Genomic DNA, 16130 nt, shown 5'->3' on the forward strand with positions numbered 1-16130 from the left:
CCAGTTAGGAGCCAGGTGCTAAGAGGACCAGGGAAGAAGGGAAAGATTTCTGGAACAAGTTTTAAAAGGAACATTCACTCTGGATGAAAAGTTTAAAAATATGAAAAAGTTGAAATGGAAAGAAAGAATAAAAAGAACAAAAAGGGCCAGGAAAGTGCCAACATAAATGAAAGTCTTTCATCTTCATATCTGTGATTATTTCACTGTTCCTGCGTGAGCTGAAAACCAAGAACGTTCAGGGATTTCCCTGAACTTTCAGTTCAACTTTTTCCACTCGCTAAATTTACCGCGATCATTCCCCTTTACCACCTCCCACCCATGTCAATAACGGAACCAGAAAGAAGTTAAATTACAAAACGCAGGGCAGCACGGTGGCGCAGTGGTTAGCACTGCTGCCTCACGGCGCTGAGGTCCCAGGTTCGATCCCGGCCCTGGGTCACTATCCGTGTGGTTGCCCCTTCCTATCACAAGAACATAGAACATAGAACAGTACAGCACAGAACAGGCCCTTCGGCCCTCGATGTTGTGCCGAGCAACGATCAGCCTACTCAAACCCACATATCCACCCTATACCCGTAACCCCCCCCCACCCCCCTTAACCTTACCTTTTAGGACACTACGGGCAATTTAGCATGGCCAATCCACCTAACCCGCACATCTTTGGACTGTGGGAGGAAACTGGAGCACCCGGAGGAAACCCACGCACACACGGGGAGGACGTGCAGACTCCGCACAGACAGTGACCCAGCCGGGAATCAAACCTGGGACCCTGGAGCTGTGAAGCATTTATGCTAACCACCATGCTACCGTGCTGCCCTTAAAGTTGGCTACCTTGCCGGTTACATTTCTACATTGACCCCTGGTTAACCAGCTCCCAAATTTTCAAATTCTCAACTTAATCCTCCCTCAGTCACACCTTTCTCCATTCCAAAGGCTCAGAGATCTCTGCGTCACTTCGAAATTCTGGCCTTTTGCCCGACTCTAATCCAAAATTGGCAGGAATACTTTTGGTTGCATAGGCCCCCAAGCTCTGGAATTCCCTCCTTGGTTTCTATCTCTGTAATTCTTTCTCTACTGTAAGTCACTCCTTAAAGCCTCTCTCTTTGGCAAAGCTTTTGGTCATCAGCTCCAATGTCGCCTCGCTCTCAACTTCCTGTGAAGCACCTTGGGACATTTTACTGCAGAACTCTTGCAACGCCAACATTAATTTGTAATGTTTAATAGAGACCAGATGAGAATCAAATGCAGTTGAGTATCAAAACATATACAACTGCCTACATCATTCTCTGAAATTAGAATAAACCCACACAAACCCACATCCAAAGATACGCAGGTTAGGTGGATTGGCCACACTAAAATTGCCCCTTAGTGTCGAAAAGATGTGCAGGTTAGGGTGGGGTTATACGGATAGGGTGGGCCAGTGGGCCTAGCTAGGATGCTCTTTCAAAGGACCCGCACGGCCTTGACGGGCCGAATGGCCTCCTTCTACACTATGATTCTATAACCTCATACTGAAAAACAAGAATGATATTGTGTCCAACAGACTAGTTAACCCTGAAGTTCCAGCAAATTAAATCTCAAAATGCTCCAATGTAATTAAATGGCACGTTAGGCAATGTATTTAACATACATTCAACACTCCAACGAGCATTAATTGATTGGAGGTGGGATCTCCGCCAATCACCTGGGAGGAAGTCCTAACTTAGACAGCTACTGGCCAGACTAATTGTCCGGTAGCTCCCTAGTCCCGGCAGACCCGGATCTACGGTGGACAGGATTGGGACTGATTGTCCGGTAGCTCCCTAGTCCCGGCAGACCCGGATCTGCGGCGGACAGGATTGGGACTGATTGTCCGGTAGCTCCCTAGTCCCGGCAGACCCGGATCTGTGGTGGACAGGATTGGGACTGATTGTCCGGTAGCTCCCTGGTCCCGGCAGACCCGGATCTGTGGTGGACAGGACTGGGACTGCAAGCATAAGTCTCGGGAGTTCAGGACCAAGTAAGTTTTGGCAATGGGGTGTGTGTGTGTATATAGAAAAAGAGGTTGCCCTTATTGGGACGAGGATTGGGGGTGTTGACCATGTCTGCGGGGAATCGTGAAGTTCGTGGGTGGGGAGTGTGTGGGACCCTCAACCTAACTTTGAGATCCAGGCCCAATCTCAGAAAAGCCAGTCCTGCCGGCGACTTTGATTCTAAGTGTGGGATTTTTCAGTGAAGAAACTGCTCAGGCTCGAAAAAAATGACTTCAGTGTGGGTGAATACAAATCTGGATCTCCCCCAAACTCCCGACGGGAGTCACCCTGCGAAACCCGCCCAAATTGTCACAGTAATTTATTATGAGAAGTTCACCCACAGTCCCTGTTGCAATGTAGGAAATGCGAGAGCCAATTTGCACACAGCAAACTCCCTCAAACAGCAATGTGATAATGACAACGTTGATCGAGGTATAAATATTGGCCAGAACGCCAGAGATAAGTCCCCTGCTCTTCTTCAAAATGGTGCTGCAGGCGGCGCCGAGAACCCGGGTTTGATCCCAGCCCCTGGATATTGTCCGTGTGGAGTTTGCACATTCTCCCCGTGTCTGTGTGGGCTTCACACCCACAACCCAAGGATGTGCAGGGTAGGTGGATTGGCCACGCTAAATTGCCCCCTTATTTGGGGAAACATTTTTTTTTAAATGGTGCAATAGAACCTTTCACATTCATGCGAGCAGGCAGGGAGGGCCTTGGCTTAACATCTCATCCAAATTCTACAGCTTCTCCTCACTATGTGACTGAGGCCTTTACTTCAATGCCAAGTGTTCTAAATTAAGAGCATTTTGGAACTGTGATGTTGAGCCCTTTAGGAGCTGGAAGGGGTTGAGATTGGCTGATATTCTGTCATGTGAACCCATACTGCTATTGGAAGGGGACAATCTTTCCATACAGTATTTGCAAGTCACGCCCTAGGGGTTAAAAGAACTGCATGTGCCAATTAATTGTATCATCCATCCCGAACAGTCTTCATGCAATAGAATCTTAATGGCACGGTGGAGGTCATTCAGTCCTTCGAGTTCATGCTGGCCCTTGGTAGAGCAAAGAAACAGATTTACTCCTGTCATCCTTATGTCAACTCAACAGGACATTACACCTTTGCATTTTATCAAATTTTTTTTCTTCTTAGATGAAACCGCCCTACTTTTCAAAATCGGCGTTATTTTTAATGTAATCACTGATATGGAATTTTGACCATTGCAGACTTACTTGTTGTGGTAGTGGATGGTTGCAGACAGTCCCCTTGCACAGATTCGATAGCACATCAAGTGAACAAGTTCACTGAGCCATACCTTTACACTGTGAGAATGAAAGGAGAAGAGAGAAATTTCAAGTTGCCTTCCTTTTAACTCTCATATCGATAAAGCTCATTACCTCAGCACATAGACTGCATAATATCGAGCACAGCAATTACTGCCTTCAATTTTCATTAGGAAATGGGTTAAATGAAAACATTGATGAAAGTTCAAGTGTGGCAGAGAGTGGACTTTGGTGCAAGCTTGAAAACCCAAGCATAGCAGGTCAAAGTAACTTTGCACAGCGGTGCGGGGAAACCAAATGCCTGTTTGTTTCACATCGAGAATCTAATAGGATCCTGGCTCCAAATGTATAGCACATATAAATTTCAAAAATCAGTGCGGGTTGTCACCTTCTGATGAGAATAGAATGCAACAGTTGCTGCTTTGTTTCATATTATTCACTGATTTGATCAGTGATTTTGTTTGAGACCAAGTCTAGCAATTATCATCGTAGAATTTACACAGAAGGAGGCCATTCGGCCCATCCAAGTCCATACCGGCCCCTGAAGAGCACCCTACCCAAGCCTACACCTCCACCCTATTCCCGTAATCCAGCAACCCCACCTAACGTTTTGACTATGGGGAAATTTAGGGTGCCCAATCCACCTAACCTACACATATCTTTGGACTGGGGGAGAAAACCCACGCAGACATGGAAAGAACTTGCAGACCCCACACAGACAGCGACCCAAGCCGGGAACCAAACCCAGGTCCCAGCCGCTGTGAAGCAACAGTGCTAACCACCGTGCTACCGGGGGGTGATGCACTAATTCCGATATCTTTTTGCCCACCACCTCAATGGAGGAGCTTACCCCTTTGAATGGGCAGAGGAATATCAAACCATCATATCCAAACCATCCCAAATCATGTAACATTTCAATAACAATAATCCCGAGGTCCAAAATAAAATCACATTAAAGCAGGGGGAAATCACAACATCCTGATAATTGTATAATCTATGTATATTTTCACTGGTCTGGTTGCTCACCATAGATATGCATACAGACACAAAATATTTCACATAAATGCTGAAAGAGGTTATTAAATGTCAGTATTTTTGGATGCAACCAGGAAAATACATTCCTGACATTAAGTACACGCACTTTAAAAACTGCCACAACACCACTGCTCGTGTTAGCACAAACTCAAAACTTTATGCCCAAAATGATCTTTGCTTCGTTTCATTGGTTCAGCATGGAAATTAAGGGCTTTTTTCACAGATGAGTCAATATTTTTTTGGAGGTTTGGCATCACCCCCAGAGTCAGAAGGTTGCGAGTTCAAGTCAGAAACTTGAACAGAAAAGAAATTGGGTGGGATTTTCCGGTCGCGCCCATCCCAAGGCCGGAAATTCCCACCCGACATTAAAGGGCCTTTAAACGGTCCGCCAAATTTCCCATCCAGCAGTGGGCAGGGCCAGAAGATGTACCCCATCCAAACACTCCAGTGCATTTCGGAGAGAGTGCTGCACTGACTGAATTTTATTCCTCCTTCATAGGTGTCCATGTACATAGAACCCTGAAAGTTGCCACCCAGGTTGATAGGGGTGTTAAGAAGGCGTACGGTGTGTTAGCTTTTATTGGTAAAGGGATTGAGTTTCGAAGCCATGAGGTCATATTGCAGTTGGACAAAGCTCTGGTGCGGCCGCATTTGGAGTATTGCGTGCAGTTCTGGTCGCCGCATTACAGGAAGGATGTGGAAGCATTGGAAAGGGTTCAGAGGAGATTTACCAGGATGTTGCCTGGTATGGAGGGAAGATCTTATGAGGAAAGGCTGAGGGACTTGAGGCTGTTTTTGTTAGAGAGAAGAAGGTTAAGAGATGACTTGATAGAGGCAGACAAGGTGATCAGAAGATTAGATAGGGTGGACAGTGAGAGCCTTTTTCCTCGGATGGTGATGGCTAGTACGAGAGGACATAGCTTTAAATTGAGGGTAGATAGATATAGGACAGATGTCAGAGGTAGGGTCTTTACTCAGAGAGTAGTAGGGGTGTGAAATGCCCTGACTGCAACAGTAGTGGACTCACCAATATTAAGGGCATTTAAATGGTCATTGTACAAACATATGGATGATAATGGAAGAGTGTAGATGGGCTTTAGATTGGTTTCACAGGTCGGCGCAACATCGAGGGCCGAAGGGCCTGTACTGCGCTATAATGTTCTATTGTCAGAAGCACCCTTCTTCAAATGAGAGGTTAAACTCAAGCTTCATCTGCTCTCTAGGTTGAATGCAATAGATTCCATTGAAATGTTTGGAAGGACAGGACAACTGCATGGAGACATGCCTCCATATTAGGATTTCATTGGGTAAGCTCAGTCAATAAGGGTGAGGGGGCAGCATGGTGGCGCAGTGGGTTAGCCCTAAAGCCTCATGGCGCCAAGGTCCCAGGTTCGATCCCGGCTCTGGATCACTGTCCGTGTGGAGTTTGCACATTCTCCCCGTGTTTGCGTGGGTTTCGCCGCCACAACCCAAAAGGTGTGCAGGCTAGGTGGATTGGCCACGCTAAATTGGCCCTTAATTCGAAAAAAATGAATTGGGTACTTTAAATTTATTTTTAGAAAGTCAATAAGAGTGGGAAGCAAACCCACTGTTTTAGCACATGAATAGTAGCAGGTCACAGCAACGGAAGCTGAACTATGAGGCATTCTATTCACAGCTCTGCAAACAAATGCATTGTGAGATTCCACCTGCACTTTGCCCATTAACTACAAAAACTGCATTTCTTGTTATTTCATCCCTTGGTGTCTCAGTCTTAATATTCCCTCCAAACCAGCTGTGATTCCCCCCACCCCCCCAATCTTTTACAGTACCCGTGATTCCCACCTCCATCCCTTAACCAGACTCTTGCCATTTGCCGATTTATAGGCCAGTGATTATTGGTCACAGGCCACGTACAAAATGATACAAGGGCAAACAAGCAGCTTTCACACACATTCTCCTCTCTCCTTTCTGCATTTTTTGCGTCACTTACTGTAGAATCCACGCAGAGTGACCACAAAGAAACGGTAGGTAGGAGAAAAAACTGGGTTTAATGACATACGTAATTTCTCTATTCCACTGCCCAAAGGGTTCTCCCACCCCAACCTTCATTTAGGCTGGGGTTAGAACATAGAACACTACAGCGCAGTACGGGCCCTTCGGCCCTCGATGTTGCGCCGACCTGTGAAACCATCTGAAGCCTATCTGACCTACACTATTCCATTTTCATCCATATGTCTATCCAGTGACCACTTAAATGCCCTTAAAGTTGGCGAGTCTACTACTGTTGCAGGCAGGGCGTTCCACACCCTCTCTGAGTAAAGAAACTGCCTCTGACATCTGTCCTATATCTATCACCCCTCAATTTAAAGCTATGTCCCCTCGTGTTGGTCATCACCATCCGAGGAAAAAAACTCTCACTGTCCACCCTATCTAACCCTCTGACTATCTTATATGTCTCTATTTTATACAATTTTTATACAATGCAGGCTCCCCTTGAAAAGGGAAGCTCCGCCCCCGCTTTCAGGGAAGTTTGTACTGAACTGATGTCATGGGGAGCCTGATGGTCCATACCGGGTGACTTCCCCGAGGATTGTTTCGCTTACTTTCTCTGTCTCTCTTGTTCTGCAGCTCTTGGACTGCGAAATATGCAAGTGTGCCCCCCCAGTAGGAAACTAGAAAAAACTGGATTTTGTGATTGAGGCGTTGAGAGCTTTTTATTGAAACCCACAGGAGCAGGCTCCACTGATAGCTCAAGTGAGATTATTCACTGAGTTTAACCAGAAAGGTTTCAACTTTTGAGTGAACTCACAAATGGCAAGGGTCCCAGTGTTTCAAGATGAATTAATGGTGGTGGGGCGGGGGGGCATTGCAGGGAAAAGCGGACGTTCCTCCTGATCATGATCAATGGCCCCCACTGTGAGACTCGTCCACAACTTCCACTCTTCCAAGTTGGACTCGAACTAGAGATTGGGGGCTGTGGGAGGTTTTTTTTTGTATCACTGTGTATGCTGTTGCTGGTTATTCTGTTTGTTTTTTTTCTCTCGCTTTCGGATGATGTGGGTTATGGTTGTGTGTCTTAAGTAGGGTATTGGGGTTTGTGGTTGATCTGTTTTTGTTTGTACGGGGTTGGTGGGTGGGTTGGGACTGCTGTTTGGGAGCTGCGTTGGGGGGGTGGGGTGGGGCAGTGTGAAAGCGCGGGCTTTCCTCTGGTTTCCCACGCTGCAGGACGAGGGGGGTGGAGCTGGTGACAAGGGGCGTGGATATCGGATCCATTTTCCCGCGCTGAAGCGGTGCCAAGGAGCTGATGCAGGGGGGGGGGAGGGGTAACCTCATATCGGGAGGGGTCGGAGTTAGGGCGGGAGCTGCCGGGGTCAGCAGAAGTCAGCTGGCTCACGGGAGCACTATGGAGGGAGCGTCGCGGCTAGGAGGGGACCTAGCCTGAGGGGGGGGGGGGATACCGGGTTGCTGCTGGATTGGCCAGGGAGGAGCTGGTGTGGGTCGGGGGGGATCGGGGTGAGGTTCTATCGCCGTGGGAAACGGGCCGAATGGGTGCTGGCCAGGGGCGAGCAGTCGATGGACCATGGCTAGTCGATGGGGGAAGGGGGCGGGGTGCCCCCTGATCCAGCTGATTACGTGAAACGTGAGGGGGTTGAATGGGCCGGTTAAGCAGGCCCGGGTGTTTTCGCATCTGAAGGGGCTGAAGGCAGATGTGGCCATGCTCCAGGAGACCCACCTGAAGGTGGCGGACCAGGTCAATCTGAGGAAGGGGTGGGTGGGGCAGGTTTTTCATTCAGGGCTCGACTCAAAGAACCGGGGGGTGGCGATCCTGGTGGGGAAGAGGGTGGCGTTTGAGGCGTCGGAGGTGGTGGCTGATAGTGGCGGCAGATATGTGATGGTGAGTGGTACGCTGCAGGGGGAGAGGGTGGTGTTGGTTAATGTGTACGCCCCAAATTGGGAGGATGCTGGTTTCATGAGGCGTATGTTGGGCCGCATTCCTGGCCTGGAGGTGGGGGGCTTGATCATGAGGGGGGACTTCAATACAGTGCTGGATCCCCTACTGGATCGCTCTAGTTCAAGGACAGGCAGGAGGCCGGCGGCGGCCAAGGTGTTGAGGGGGTTTATGGACCAGATGGGAGGAGTGGATCCCTGGAGGTTCGGGAGGCCGAGGGCTCGGGTGTACTCTTTTTTCTCCCATGTGCACAGGGTTTATTCCCGTATTGATTTTTTTGTCCCGAGTAGGGGACTGGTCCCGAGGGTGGAGGAGGCCGAGTATTCGGCTATTGCGATTTTGGACCATGCTCCGCATTGGGTGGATCTGGAGATGGGGGAGGTGCGGGACCAGCGCCCGCTTTGGCGTCTAGACGTGGGGTTGTTGGCTGATGAGGAGGTGTGTAGGAGGGTCCGGGGATGTATCGAGAGGCACCTCGAGGTCAATGATACTGGGGAGCTCCGGGTGGGGATGGTGTGGGAGTCTCTGAAGGCAGTGATTAGGGGGGAGCTGATCTCTATCCGAGCCCATAGGGAGAGGAGGGAGAGGGAGAGACTGGTGGGGGAGTTGTTGAGTGTGGACAGGAGGTATGCGGAGGCCCCGGAGGAGGGATTGCGAAGCCTGCAGGCCAAGTTTGATTTATTGACCACCAGAAAGGCGGAGACACAGTGGAGGAAGGCGCAGGGAGCAGTCTACGAGTATGGAGAGAAGGCGAGCTTCGCAAGCGGGATGCGGCTAGGGAGATTGGTGGAGTGAAGGATAGGGGTGGGAATGTGGTGCGGCAGGGGGCAGAGGTCAATGGGGTCTTTAGGGACTTCTACAGGAAACTGTACCAGTCGGAGCCGCCGGTGGTGGGAGGGGGAATGGAGAGCTTTTTGGACAGGCTGCGATTTCCAAGGGTGCAGGAGGAGCAGGTGGAGAGACTGGGGGCGCCGATCGAGTTGGAGGAGCTGGTTAGAGGGATTGGCCACATACAGTCGGGGAAGGCGCCGGGACCGGATGGGTTCCCAGTGGAATTTTATAAGAAATATGCGGACCTGTTGGGCCCCCTGTTGGTCCGGACCTTTAACGAGGCATGGGTGGGGGGGTGATTTGCCCCCGACGATGTCTCGGGCGCTGATTTCCCTGATCCTGAAGCAAGATAAGGACCCCTTGCAGTGCGGATCATATAGGCCGATTTCACTGCTGAATGTAGACGCCAAGTTGTTGGCGAAGATCTTGGCCACTAGAATAGAGGACTGGGTGCCGGGGGTGGTACATGAAGATCAGACGGGTTTTGTGAAGGGGAGGCAGCTGAACACTAACGTGCGGAGGCTGCTAAATGCGATAATGATGCCGGCAGCAGAAGGAGAGGCGGAGATTGTGGTGGCATTGGATGCGGAGAAGGCCTTTGATAGGGTTGAGTGGGGGTACTTGTGGGAGGTGTTAGAGAGGTTTGGGTTTGGGGTGGGGTTTATTAAATGGGTGAGGTTGCTGTATGAGGCCCCGATGGCGAGTGTAGCGACAAATGGGAGGAGGTCCGAGTACTTCAGGCTCCCCCGTGGGACGAGGCAGGGGTGCCCCCTGTCCCCCCTGCTTTTTGCGTTGGCAATTGAGCCTCTTGCCATGGCTCTCAGGGAGTTGGGGAGGTGGAGGGGTCTAGTGCGGGGTGGGGAGGAGCACCGAGTGTCGCTGTACGCAGATGACTTGCTGCTGTATGTAGCAGACCCGGTGGGGGTGAATGCCTGAAGTGATGGAGATTCTTGCTGAGTTTGGGAGTTTCTCGGGTTATAAATTAAACCTGAGCAAGAGTGAGCTGTCTGTTGTACACCCGGGAGATCAGGAGGAGGGGATTGGTAGGCTTTAGGTACCTGGGGGTTCAGATGGCTAGTAGTTGGGGGACTCTGCACAAGCTTAATTTTACTAGGCTGGTGGAGCAGATGGAGGAAGAATTTAAACGGTGGGACATGCTGCCGTTGTAGTTGGCGGGTAGAGTACAGTCCGTTAAAATGACGGTGCTCCCAAAGATTTTGTTTTTGTTTCAGTGCCTCCCCATTTTCATTCTGAGGGCCTTTTTTAGGAGGGTGAACAGCTGCATTCTGGGATTTGTTTGGGCGCACGGGACTCCGAGGGTAAGGAGGGGCTTTCTGGAGCGGGGCAGGGATAGAGGGGGGCTGGCGCTGCCCAACCTCTCTGGGTACTATTGGCGGCTAACGTCTCGATGGTACGTAAGTGGGTAATGGATGGGGAGGGGGTAGCATGGAAACAGATGGAGATGGCGTCCTGTGGAGGCACGAGCCTGAGGCACTGGTAACGGCGCCGTTGCCGCTCCCTCCAACGAGGTACACTACGAGCCCGGTGGTGGCGGCTGCCCTCAAAATTTGGGGACAGTGGAGGCGACACAGAGGGGAAGTGGGGGGCTCGGTGGAGGCCCTGCTGCGGGGGAATCACCGGTTTGTCCCAGGGAACATGGATAGCGGGTTCCTGGGGTGGCACAGGGCGGGCATTAGGAAGTTGGGAGACCTGTTCATTGACGGGAGGTTTGTGAGCCTGGGTGAACTGGAGGAGAAGTTTGAGCTCGCCCCGGGGAATATGTTCAGGTACCTTCAGGTCAAGGTGTTTGCTAGGCGGCAGGTGGAGGGGTTCCCTTCGCTGCCCCCGTGGGGGGTAAGGGATAGGGTGCTTTCGGGGGTGTGGGTCGGGGATGAGAAGGTGTCTGACATCTACCAGGTGATGCAGGAGGTGGAGGCGGCGTCGGTAGAGGAGCTGAAGGCTAAGTGGGAGGTGGAGCTGGGGGAGCAGATTGAGGAGGGTACATGGGCGGATGCCCTGGAGAGGGTGAACTCCTCCTCTTCATGTGCGAGGCTTAGCCTCATCCAGTTCAAGGTACTGCACAGGGCTCATATGTCCGGGACGAGGATGAGCAAGTTTTTTGGGGGTGATGACAGATGCATTAGGTGTTCGGGGAGCCCAGCGAACCATGCCCATATGTTTTGGGCATGCCCGGCACTGAAGGAATTCTGGCAGGGGGTGGCGAGGACGGTGTCGAGGGTGGTAGGGTCCAGGGTCAAGCCAGGCTGGGGACTCGCGATATTTGGGGTTGGGGTGGAGCCGGGAGTGCAGGAGGCGAAAGAGGCCGATGTTTTGGCCTTTGCGTCCCTAGTAGCCCGGCGGAGGATCTTGCTGCAGTGGAAAGATGCGAGACCTCCAAGCGTGGAGACCTGGATCAATGACATGGCGGGATTCATTAAGCTGGAGAGGGTCAAATTCGCCCCGAGGGGGTCGGTACAAGGGTTCTTTAGGAGGTGGCAGCCTTTCCTCGACTTTCTGGTTCAACGATAAGGAACTAGGTCAGCAGCAGCAGCAACCCGGGGGGGGGGGGGGGGGGGGGGGGGTCTCAGGGGGGTATTGTTTAAGTTCATTTGCTTATTGTTAATTTATTATTTTGTTGTTTACTGGGTTTGGGGGGGGGGGGTGGGGGGGTTTGTTACATGCGTTGTTACGGGTGCGTTGATTATTATTGTTATTATTATTATTGTTCTGTTGATATATATTTTTCAAAAAATTCCAATAAAATTTTTTTTTTTTTTAAAACTTGCACTCTTCCTTACCTGCTGTTTGGCAGCCGTCCTACCAAAGTGGTCCCAATCACCAGCCAGCTAATGCCAATCAGACCCAAGGTGATCCTGCGGGAGAGAACAGGTTAGGTGGTCTCGTCATAATGAGTCGAAGAAAAGAAACCCCAGTAATATATAGGACTGAATTAATTTGTTGTATAGTTCAAAATAAGAAATATTAACTCATACTTCAAGCAAATGGAGAGCAGGTAAATTGGGATTTTTTTTGAGAGTTCCAGAATTTCAACACTGACGGCAGGTTCAGTCTGAGGGCTGCAGTCCCTGCTGGAGAGTGGGATGAACTAGCAGGACTGATCGGTCTGCACTGCTTCAATACTGCAATTCACGACACGTTAACTGTCACTCCATCAAAGAAATTCTCCTAATATCAAAATACCTCTTCACTGGCATAGACGCACCAAGCACTATTTTCACAGATTGCAGTTAAACTGCGGCCCGTGGGGAGCCCATGAGTTGTGATGCTGCTTCTGATTGTACATTTGGTGATTTAAATGATGGCAACAGCCTTCCATCATAGAATCTACAGTGCAGAAGGAGGCCATTTGGCCCATCGAGTCTGCACAGGTCCTTGGAAAGAGCACCCCACCTCCACCCTAACCCTGTAACCCCACCCAACCATTTTGGACACTGAGGGCAATTTATCATGGCCAATCAACCTAACCTGCACATCTTTGGACTGTGGGAGGAAGCCGGAGCACCCAGAGGAAACCCACGTAGACACGTGGGGAACGTGCAGACTCCGCACAGACAGTGACCCAAGCCGGGAATCGAACCTGGGACCTGAGAGCTGTGAAGCAACTGTGCTAAACACTGTGCCGCCGTGCTAGTCAACTCTGTTAAGCAGCGCCTAGTGTGGTTGAGGACCCCCTACTCTGTCTGTGCAGAGTCTGCACGTTCTCCCAGTGTGCGCGTGGGTTTCCTCCGGGTGCTCCGGTTTGCTCCCACAGTCCAAAGATGTGGTTAGGTTGATTGGCCATGCTAAATTGCCCTTAGTGTCCAAAACGGTTGGGTGAGGTTACTGAGTTACGGGGTTAGGGTGGAGATGGAGGTGGGGTGCTCTTTCCAAGGACCCGTGCAGACTCGATGGGCCGAATGGCCTCCTTCTGCGCTGTAGATTCTATGTTGAACACTGTCGCCATCATTTAAATCATCAAATGTACAATCACTTTCTGCCACATTTGCTGCCGAGGAAGACGGCGGCTGAGAAGATGCACAATCCGTTGGCCTCAATTTTCTCTAGGCCCTCTTCTCAGTGAGCTGAGCTTACCCTTCCTGCTCACCTCTTCCAGTGTCCTTCCAAACAGTCAATCTCCAGAGGACACGGCCGTCAGTGACTGTCTCACCTTTGTCAGAGGCAATGTTCGCCATCTTCATATCTCGCTTGCAGGTGTCCTTATGGCGGACAACAAGAGGTCGTGACCCAGTGGTGAATTCACCATACAGAAGTTTTTTGGGTGTCGGGCCATCTTCCATCTGATGAACACGGCTGAGTCAGCGCAGAGGTTGTTAGCTTGGCACTGAGTGTATGTTGCTGGAATTAGCACACTCCAGGATCTCCAAGTTGGTGACCTTACCCTGTCAAGGGATGTCTACAATATATCTCAGACATTGAAGGTCGAACTGTTCAGCCTTTTCGCCTGCCTAGCATGTGTTGCCCAACCTTCACTACTGCATAGGAGCACGTTGAGAATGTAAGTTTGGTAGACTCTCAATTTGGTATTCTCAATCATATTGCTGTTGTTCCACATTCTCTTATTCAGCTAGGGAGATAACAGCTTCAGCTTTTGCAATGTGCGATGATTTTAACATCAAGTGCTGGGAGATTGTAGAGCCTAGATATCTGAAGCTATGCTAAGTCTGAGGTAACATAATTTATATTGTAATCCAAACTAAATCCCTTCAATTCTATAAACCCAAAAATCACGCTCGCAATTTCATGCCGGTGCTGAATAGTTTGTTTGAGCATGGATTAGCAGCATTTCAGACTCAAATCAAAATTGAGAGGGGTGGCCAAATGCATACAAGCAGGTAGTGAAAATCATTGTCTGCATATTGCAACAGGTTTGTTTGGAATCACTAGCTTTCGGCACGTAGCTCCTTCATCAGGTGAATGATGAAGGAGCTGCGCTCTGAAAGCTAGAGATTCCAAACAAACCTGTTGGACTTTAACCTGGTGTTGCAAGGCTTCTTACTGTGCCCACCCCAGTCCAAAGCCGGCATCTCCACATCAAAGAAAACCTAACTTGCAAAATGCAAGTGCCCTGGATCATTTTGACTATATTAAAAAGGTGCTTACACAAGTTGTTGATTTTGGCACAAAGTTTTCAGGTGTAGGACTTGATACCAATCAGAGAAATAGTGATAGGAACATCCTGAGGTTCACAGGTCTCAAAGCACACCAATTACTGAATTATGCAAACTTAAAATAGCACCATCTGGTCCAGAACCTAACAGACACCTGAATAGAACCAGACCACCCAGGAACATAGAACGATACAGCGCAGTACAGGCCCTTCGGCCCTCGATGTTGCACCGACATGGAAAAAATCTAAAGGCCATCTAACCTACACTATGCCCTTATCATCCATATGCTTATCCAATAAATTTTTTAATGCCCTCAATGTTGGCGAGTTCACTACTGTTGCAGGTAGGGCATTCCACGGCCTCACCACTCTTTGCGTAAAAAACCCACCTCTGACCTCTGTCCTATATCTATTACCCCTCAATTTAAGGCTATGTCCCCTCGTGCTAGCCACCTCCATCCGCGGGAGAAGGCTCTCGCTGTCCACCCTATCTAACCCTCTGATCATTTTGTATGCCTCTATTAAGTCACCTCTTAACCTTCTTCTCTCTAACGAAAACAACCTCAAGTCCATCAGCCTTTCCTCATAAGATTTTCCCTCCATACCAGGCAACATCCTGGTAAATCTCCTCTGCACCCGTTCCAAAGCTTCCACGTCCTTCCTATAATGAGGCGACCAGAACTGTACGCAATACTCCAAATGCGGCCGTACTAGAGTTTTGTACAACTGCAACATGACCTCATGGCTCCGGAACTCAATCCCTCTACCAATAAAGGCCAACACACCATAGGCCTTCTTCACAACCCTATCAACCTGGGTGGCAACTTTCAGGGATCTATGTACATGGACACCGAGATCCCTCTGCTCATCCACACTACCAAGAATTTTACCATTAGCCAAATATTCCGCATTTCTGTTATTCTTTCCAAAGTGAATCACCTCACACTTCTCCACATTAAACTCCATTTGCCACCTCTCAGCCCAGCTCTGCAGCTTATCTATGTCCCTCTGTAACCTGCAACATCCTTCCGTACTGTCTACAACTCCACCGACTTTAGTGTCGTCTGCAAATTTACTCACCCATCCTTCTGCGCCCTCCTCTAGGTCATTTATAAAAATGACAAACAGCAACGGCCCCAGAACAGATCCTTGTGGTACGCCACTCGTAACTGAACTCCATTCTGAACATTTCCCATCAACCACCACTCTCTGTGCTTGGCCAGTGAGATGGTAAGAAGTTGTTACAATGCAGATTAGACAAGCTCCAATAAACAAACACAACCGTCAGCACAGTAATTCGTCACTGATTTATATTGTGGTTCAGCTGCTTAATGTGGCAATCATCTCTGACCTACTCTGTAGTTTGATGGAATATAAAGAAAGGAGGCTTTCCCCAGCAAGTCATTGTTCTGGTCCAAGGTGAGGTAAAAGAGTAAACAGTAATGAAACAAAAACAGATAAACGCATGCAGCAACCTCATCACAATCACCACAGGGAGGAACCTCAATGTCAGACAGAAAATGAGAGCATGAAAGCAGCTGAGTGGTCCAACCCCACTACAAATGCTATGTCGACAATATATACCATTTCTGCATTTAACACCATTTCACGGTGAATGCACAGTTTAAAGGGTTACATGATGCGGACAGATTGTTTTCCATTTAGTTTTGACGGTTGAGGGTGATCTGAGCGAGGCGTTAAAAATGATAACGGGTTCAAACATGGGGCATACAGGAGGAACTATTTCCTCAAATGGGAGGAAATCAACAGCAAGGCAACATAATCTTAAAATATGATGTTTAGCAGAGAAATCGTAAAGCACTTTTCCCACATAAAAGGGTTTTGGAAATCCAAATTCAGTAGAGGTTTGCTAAATAACGGTAGCAAGGCAAATGGAACAAAGATGGGCAAA

The 16130-nt window shown here is 49.4% G+C and overlaps 1 protein-coding gene across 5 annotated transcripts in view; it reads right to left on the reverse strand.

The window, feature by feature from the left end:
• The window catches only part of gpat3 (glycerol-3-phosphate acyltransferase 3), an 85589-nt gene that overhangs the window by 43617 nt on the left and 25842 nt on the right, over positions 1–16130 (reverse strand). For all 5 annotated transcript variants that reach the window (XM_038792630.1, XM_038792633.1, XM_038792629.1 and 2 more), the window contains 2 exons: positions 11889–11963; positions 3243–3332 (listed from right to left, as the gene is read on the reverse strand). In XM_038792630.1, coding sequence (XP_038648558.1) covers positions 3243–3332; positions 11889–11963 — 165 coding nt within the window. The remainder of the gene's footprint in view (positions 1–3242; positions 3333–11888; positions 11964–16130) is intronic.

The sequence above is a fragment of the Scyliorhinus canicula genome, chromosome 3 (assembly GCF_902713615.1).
Source record: "Scyliorhinus canicula chromosome 3, sScyCan1.1, whole genome shotgun sequence".
Classification (NCBI taxonomy): domain Eukaryota; kingdom Metazoa; phylum Chordata; class Chondrichthyes; order Carcharhiniformes; family Scyliorhinidae; genus Scyliorhinus; species Scyliorhinus canicula.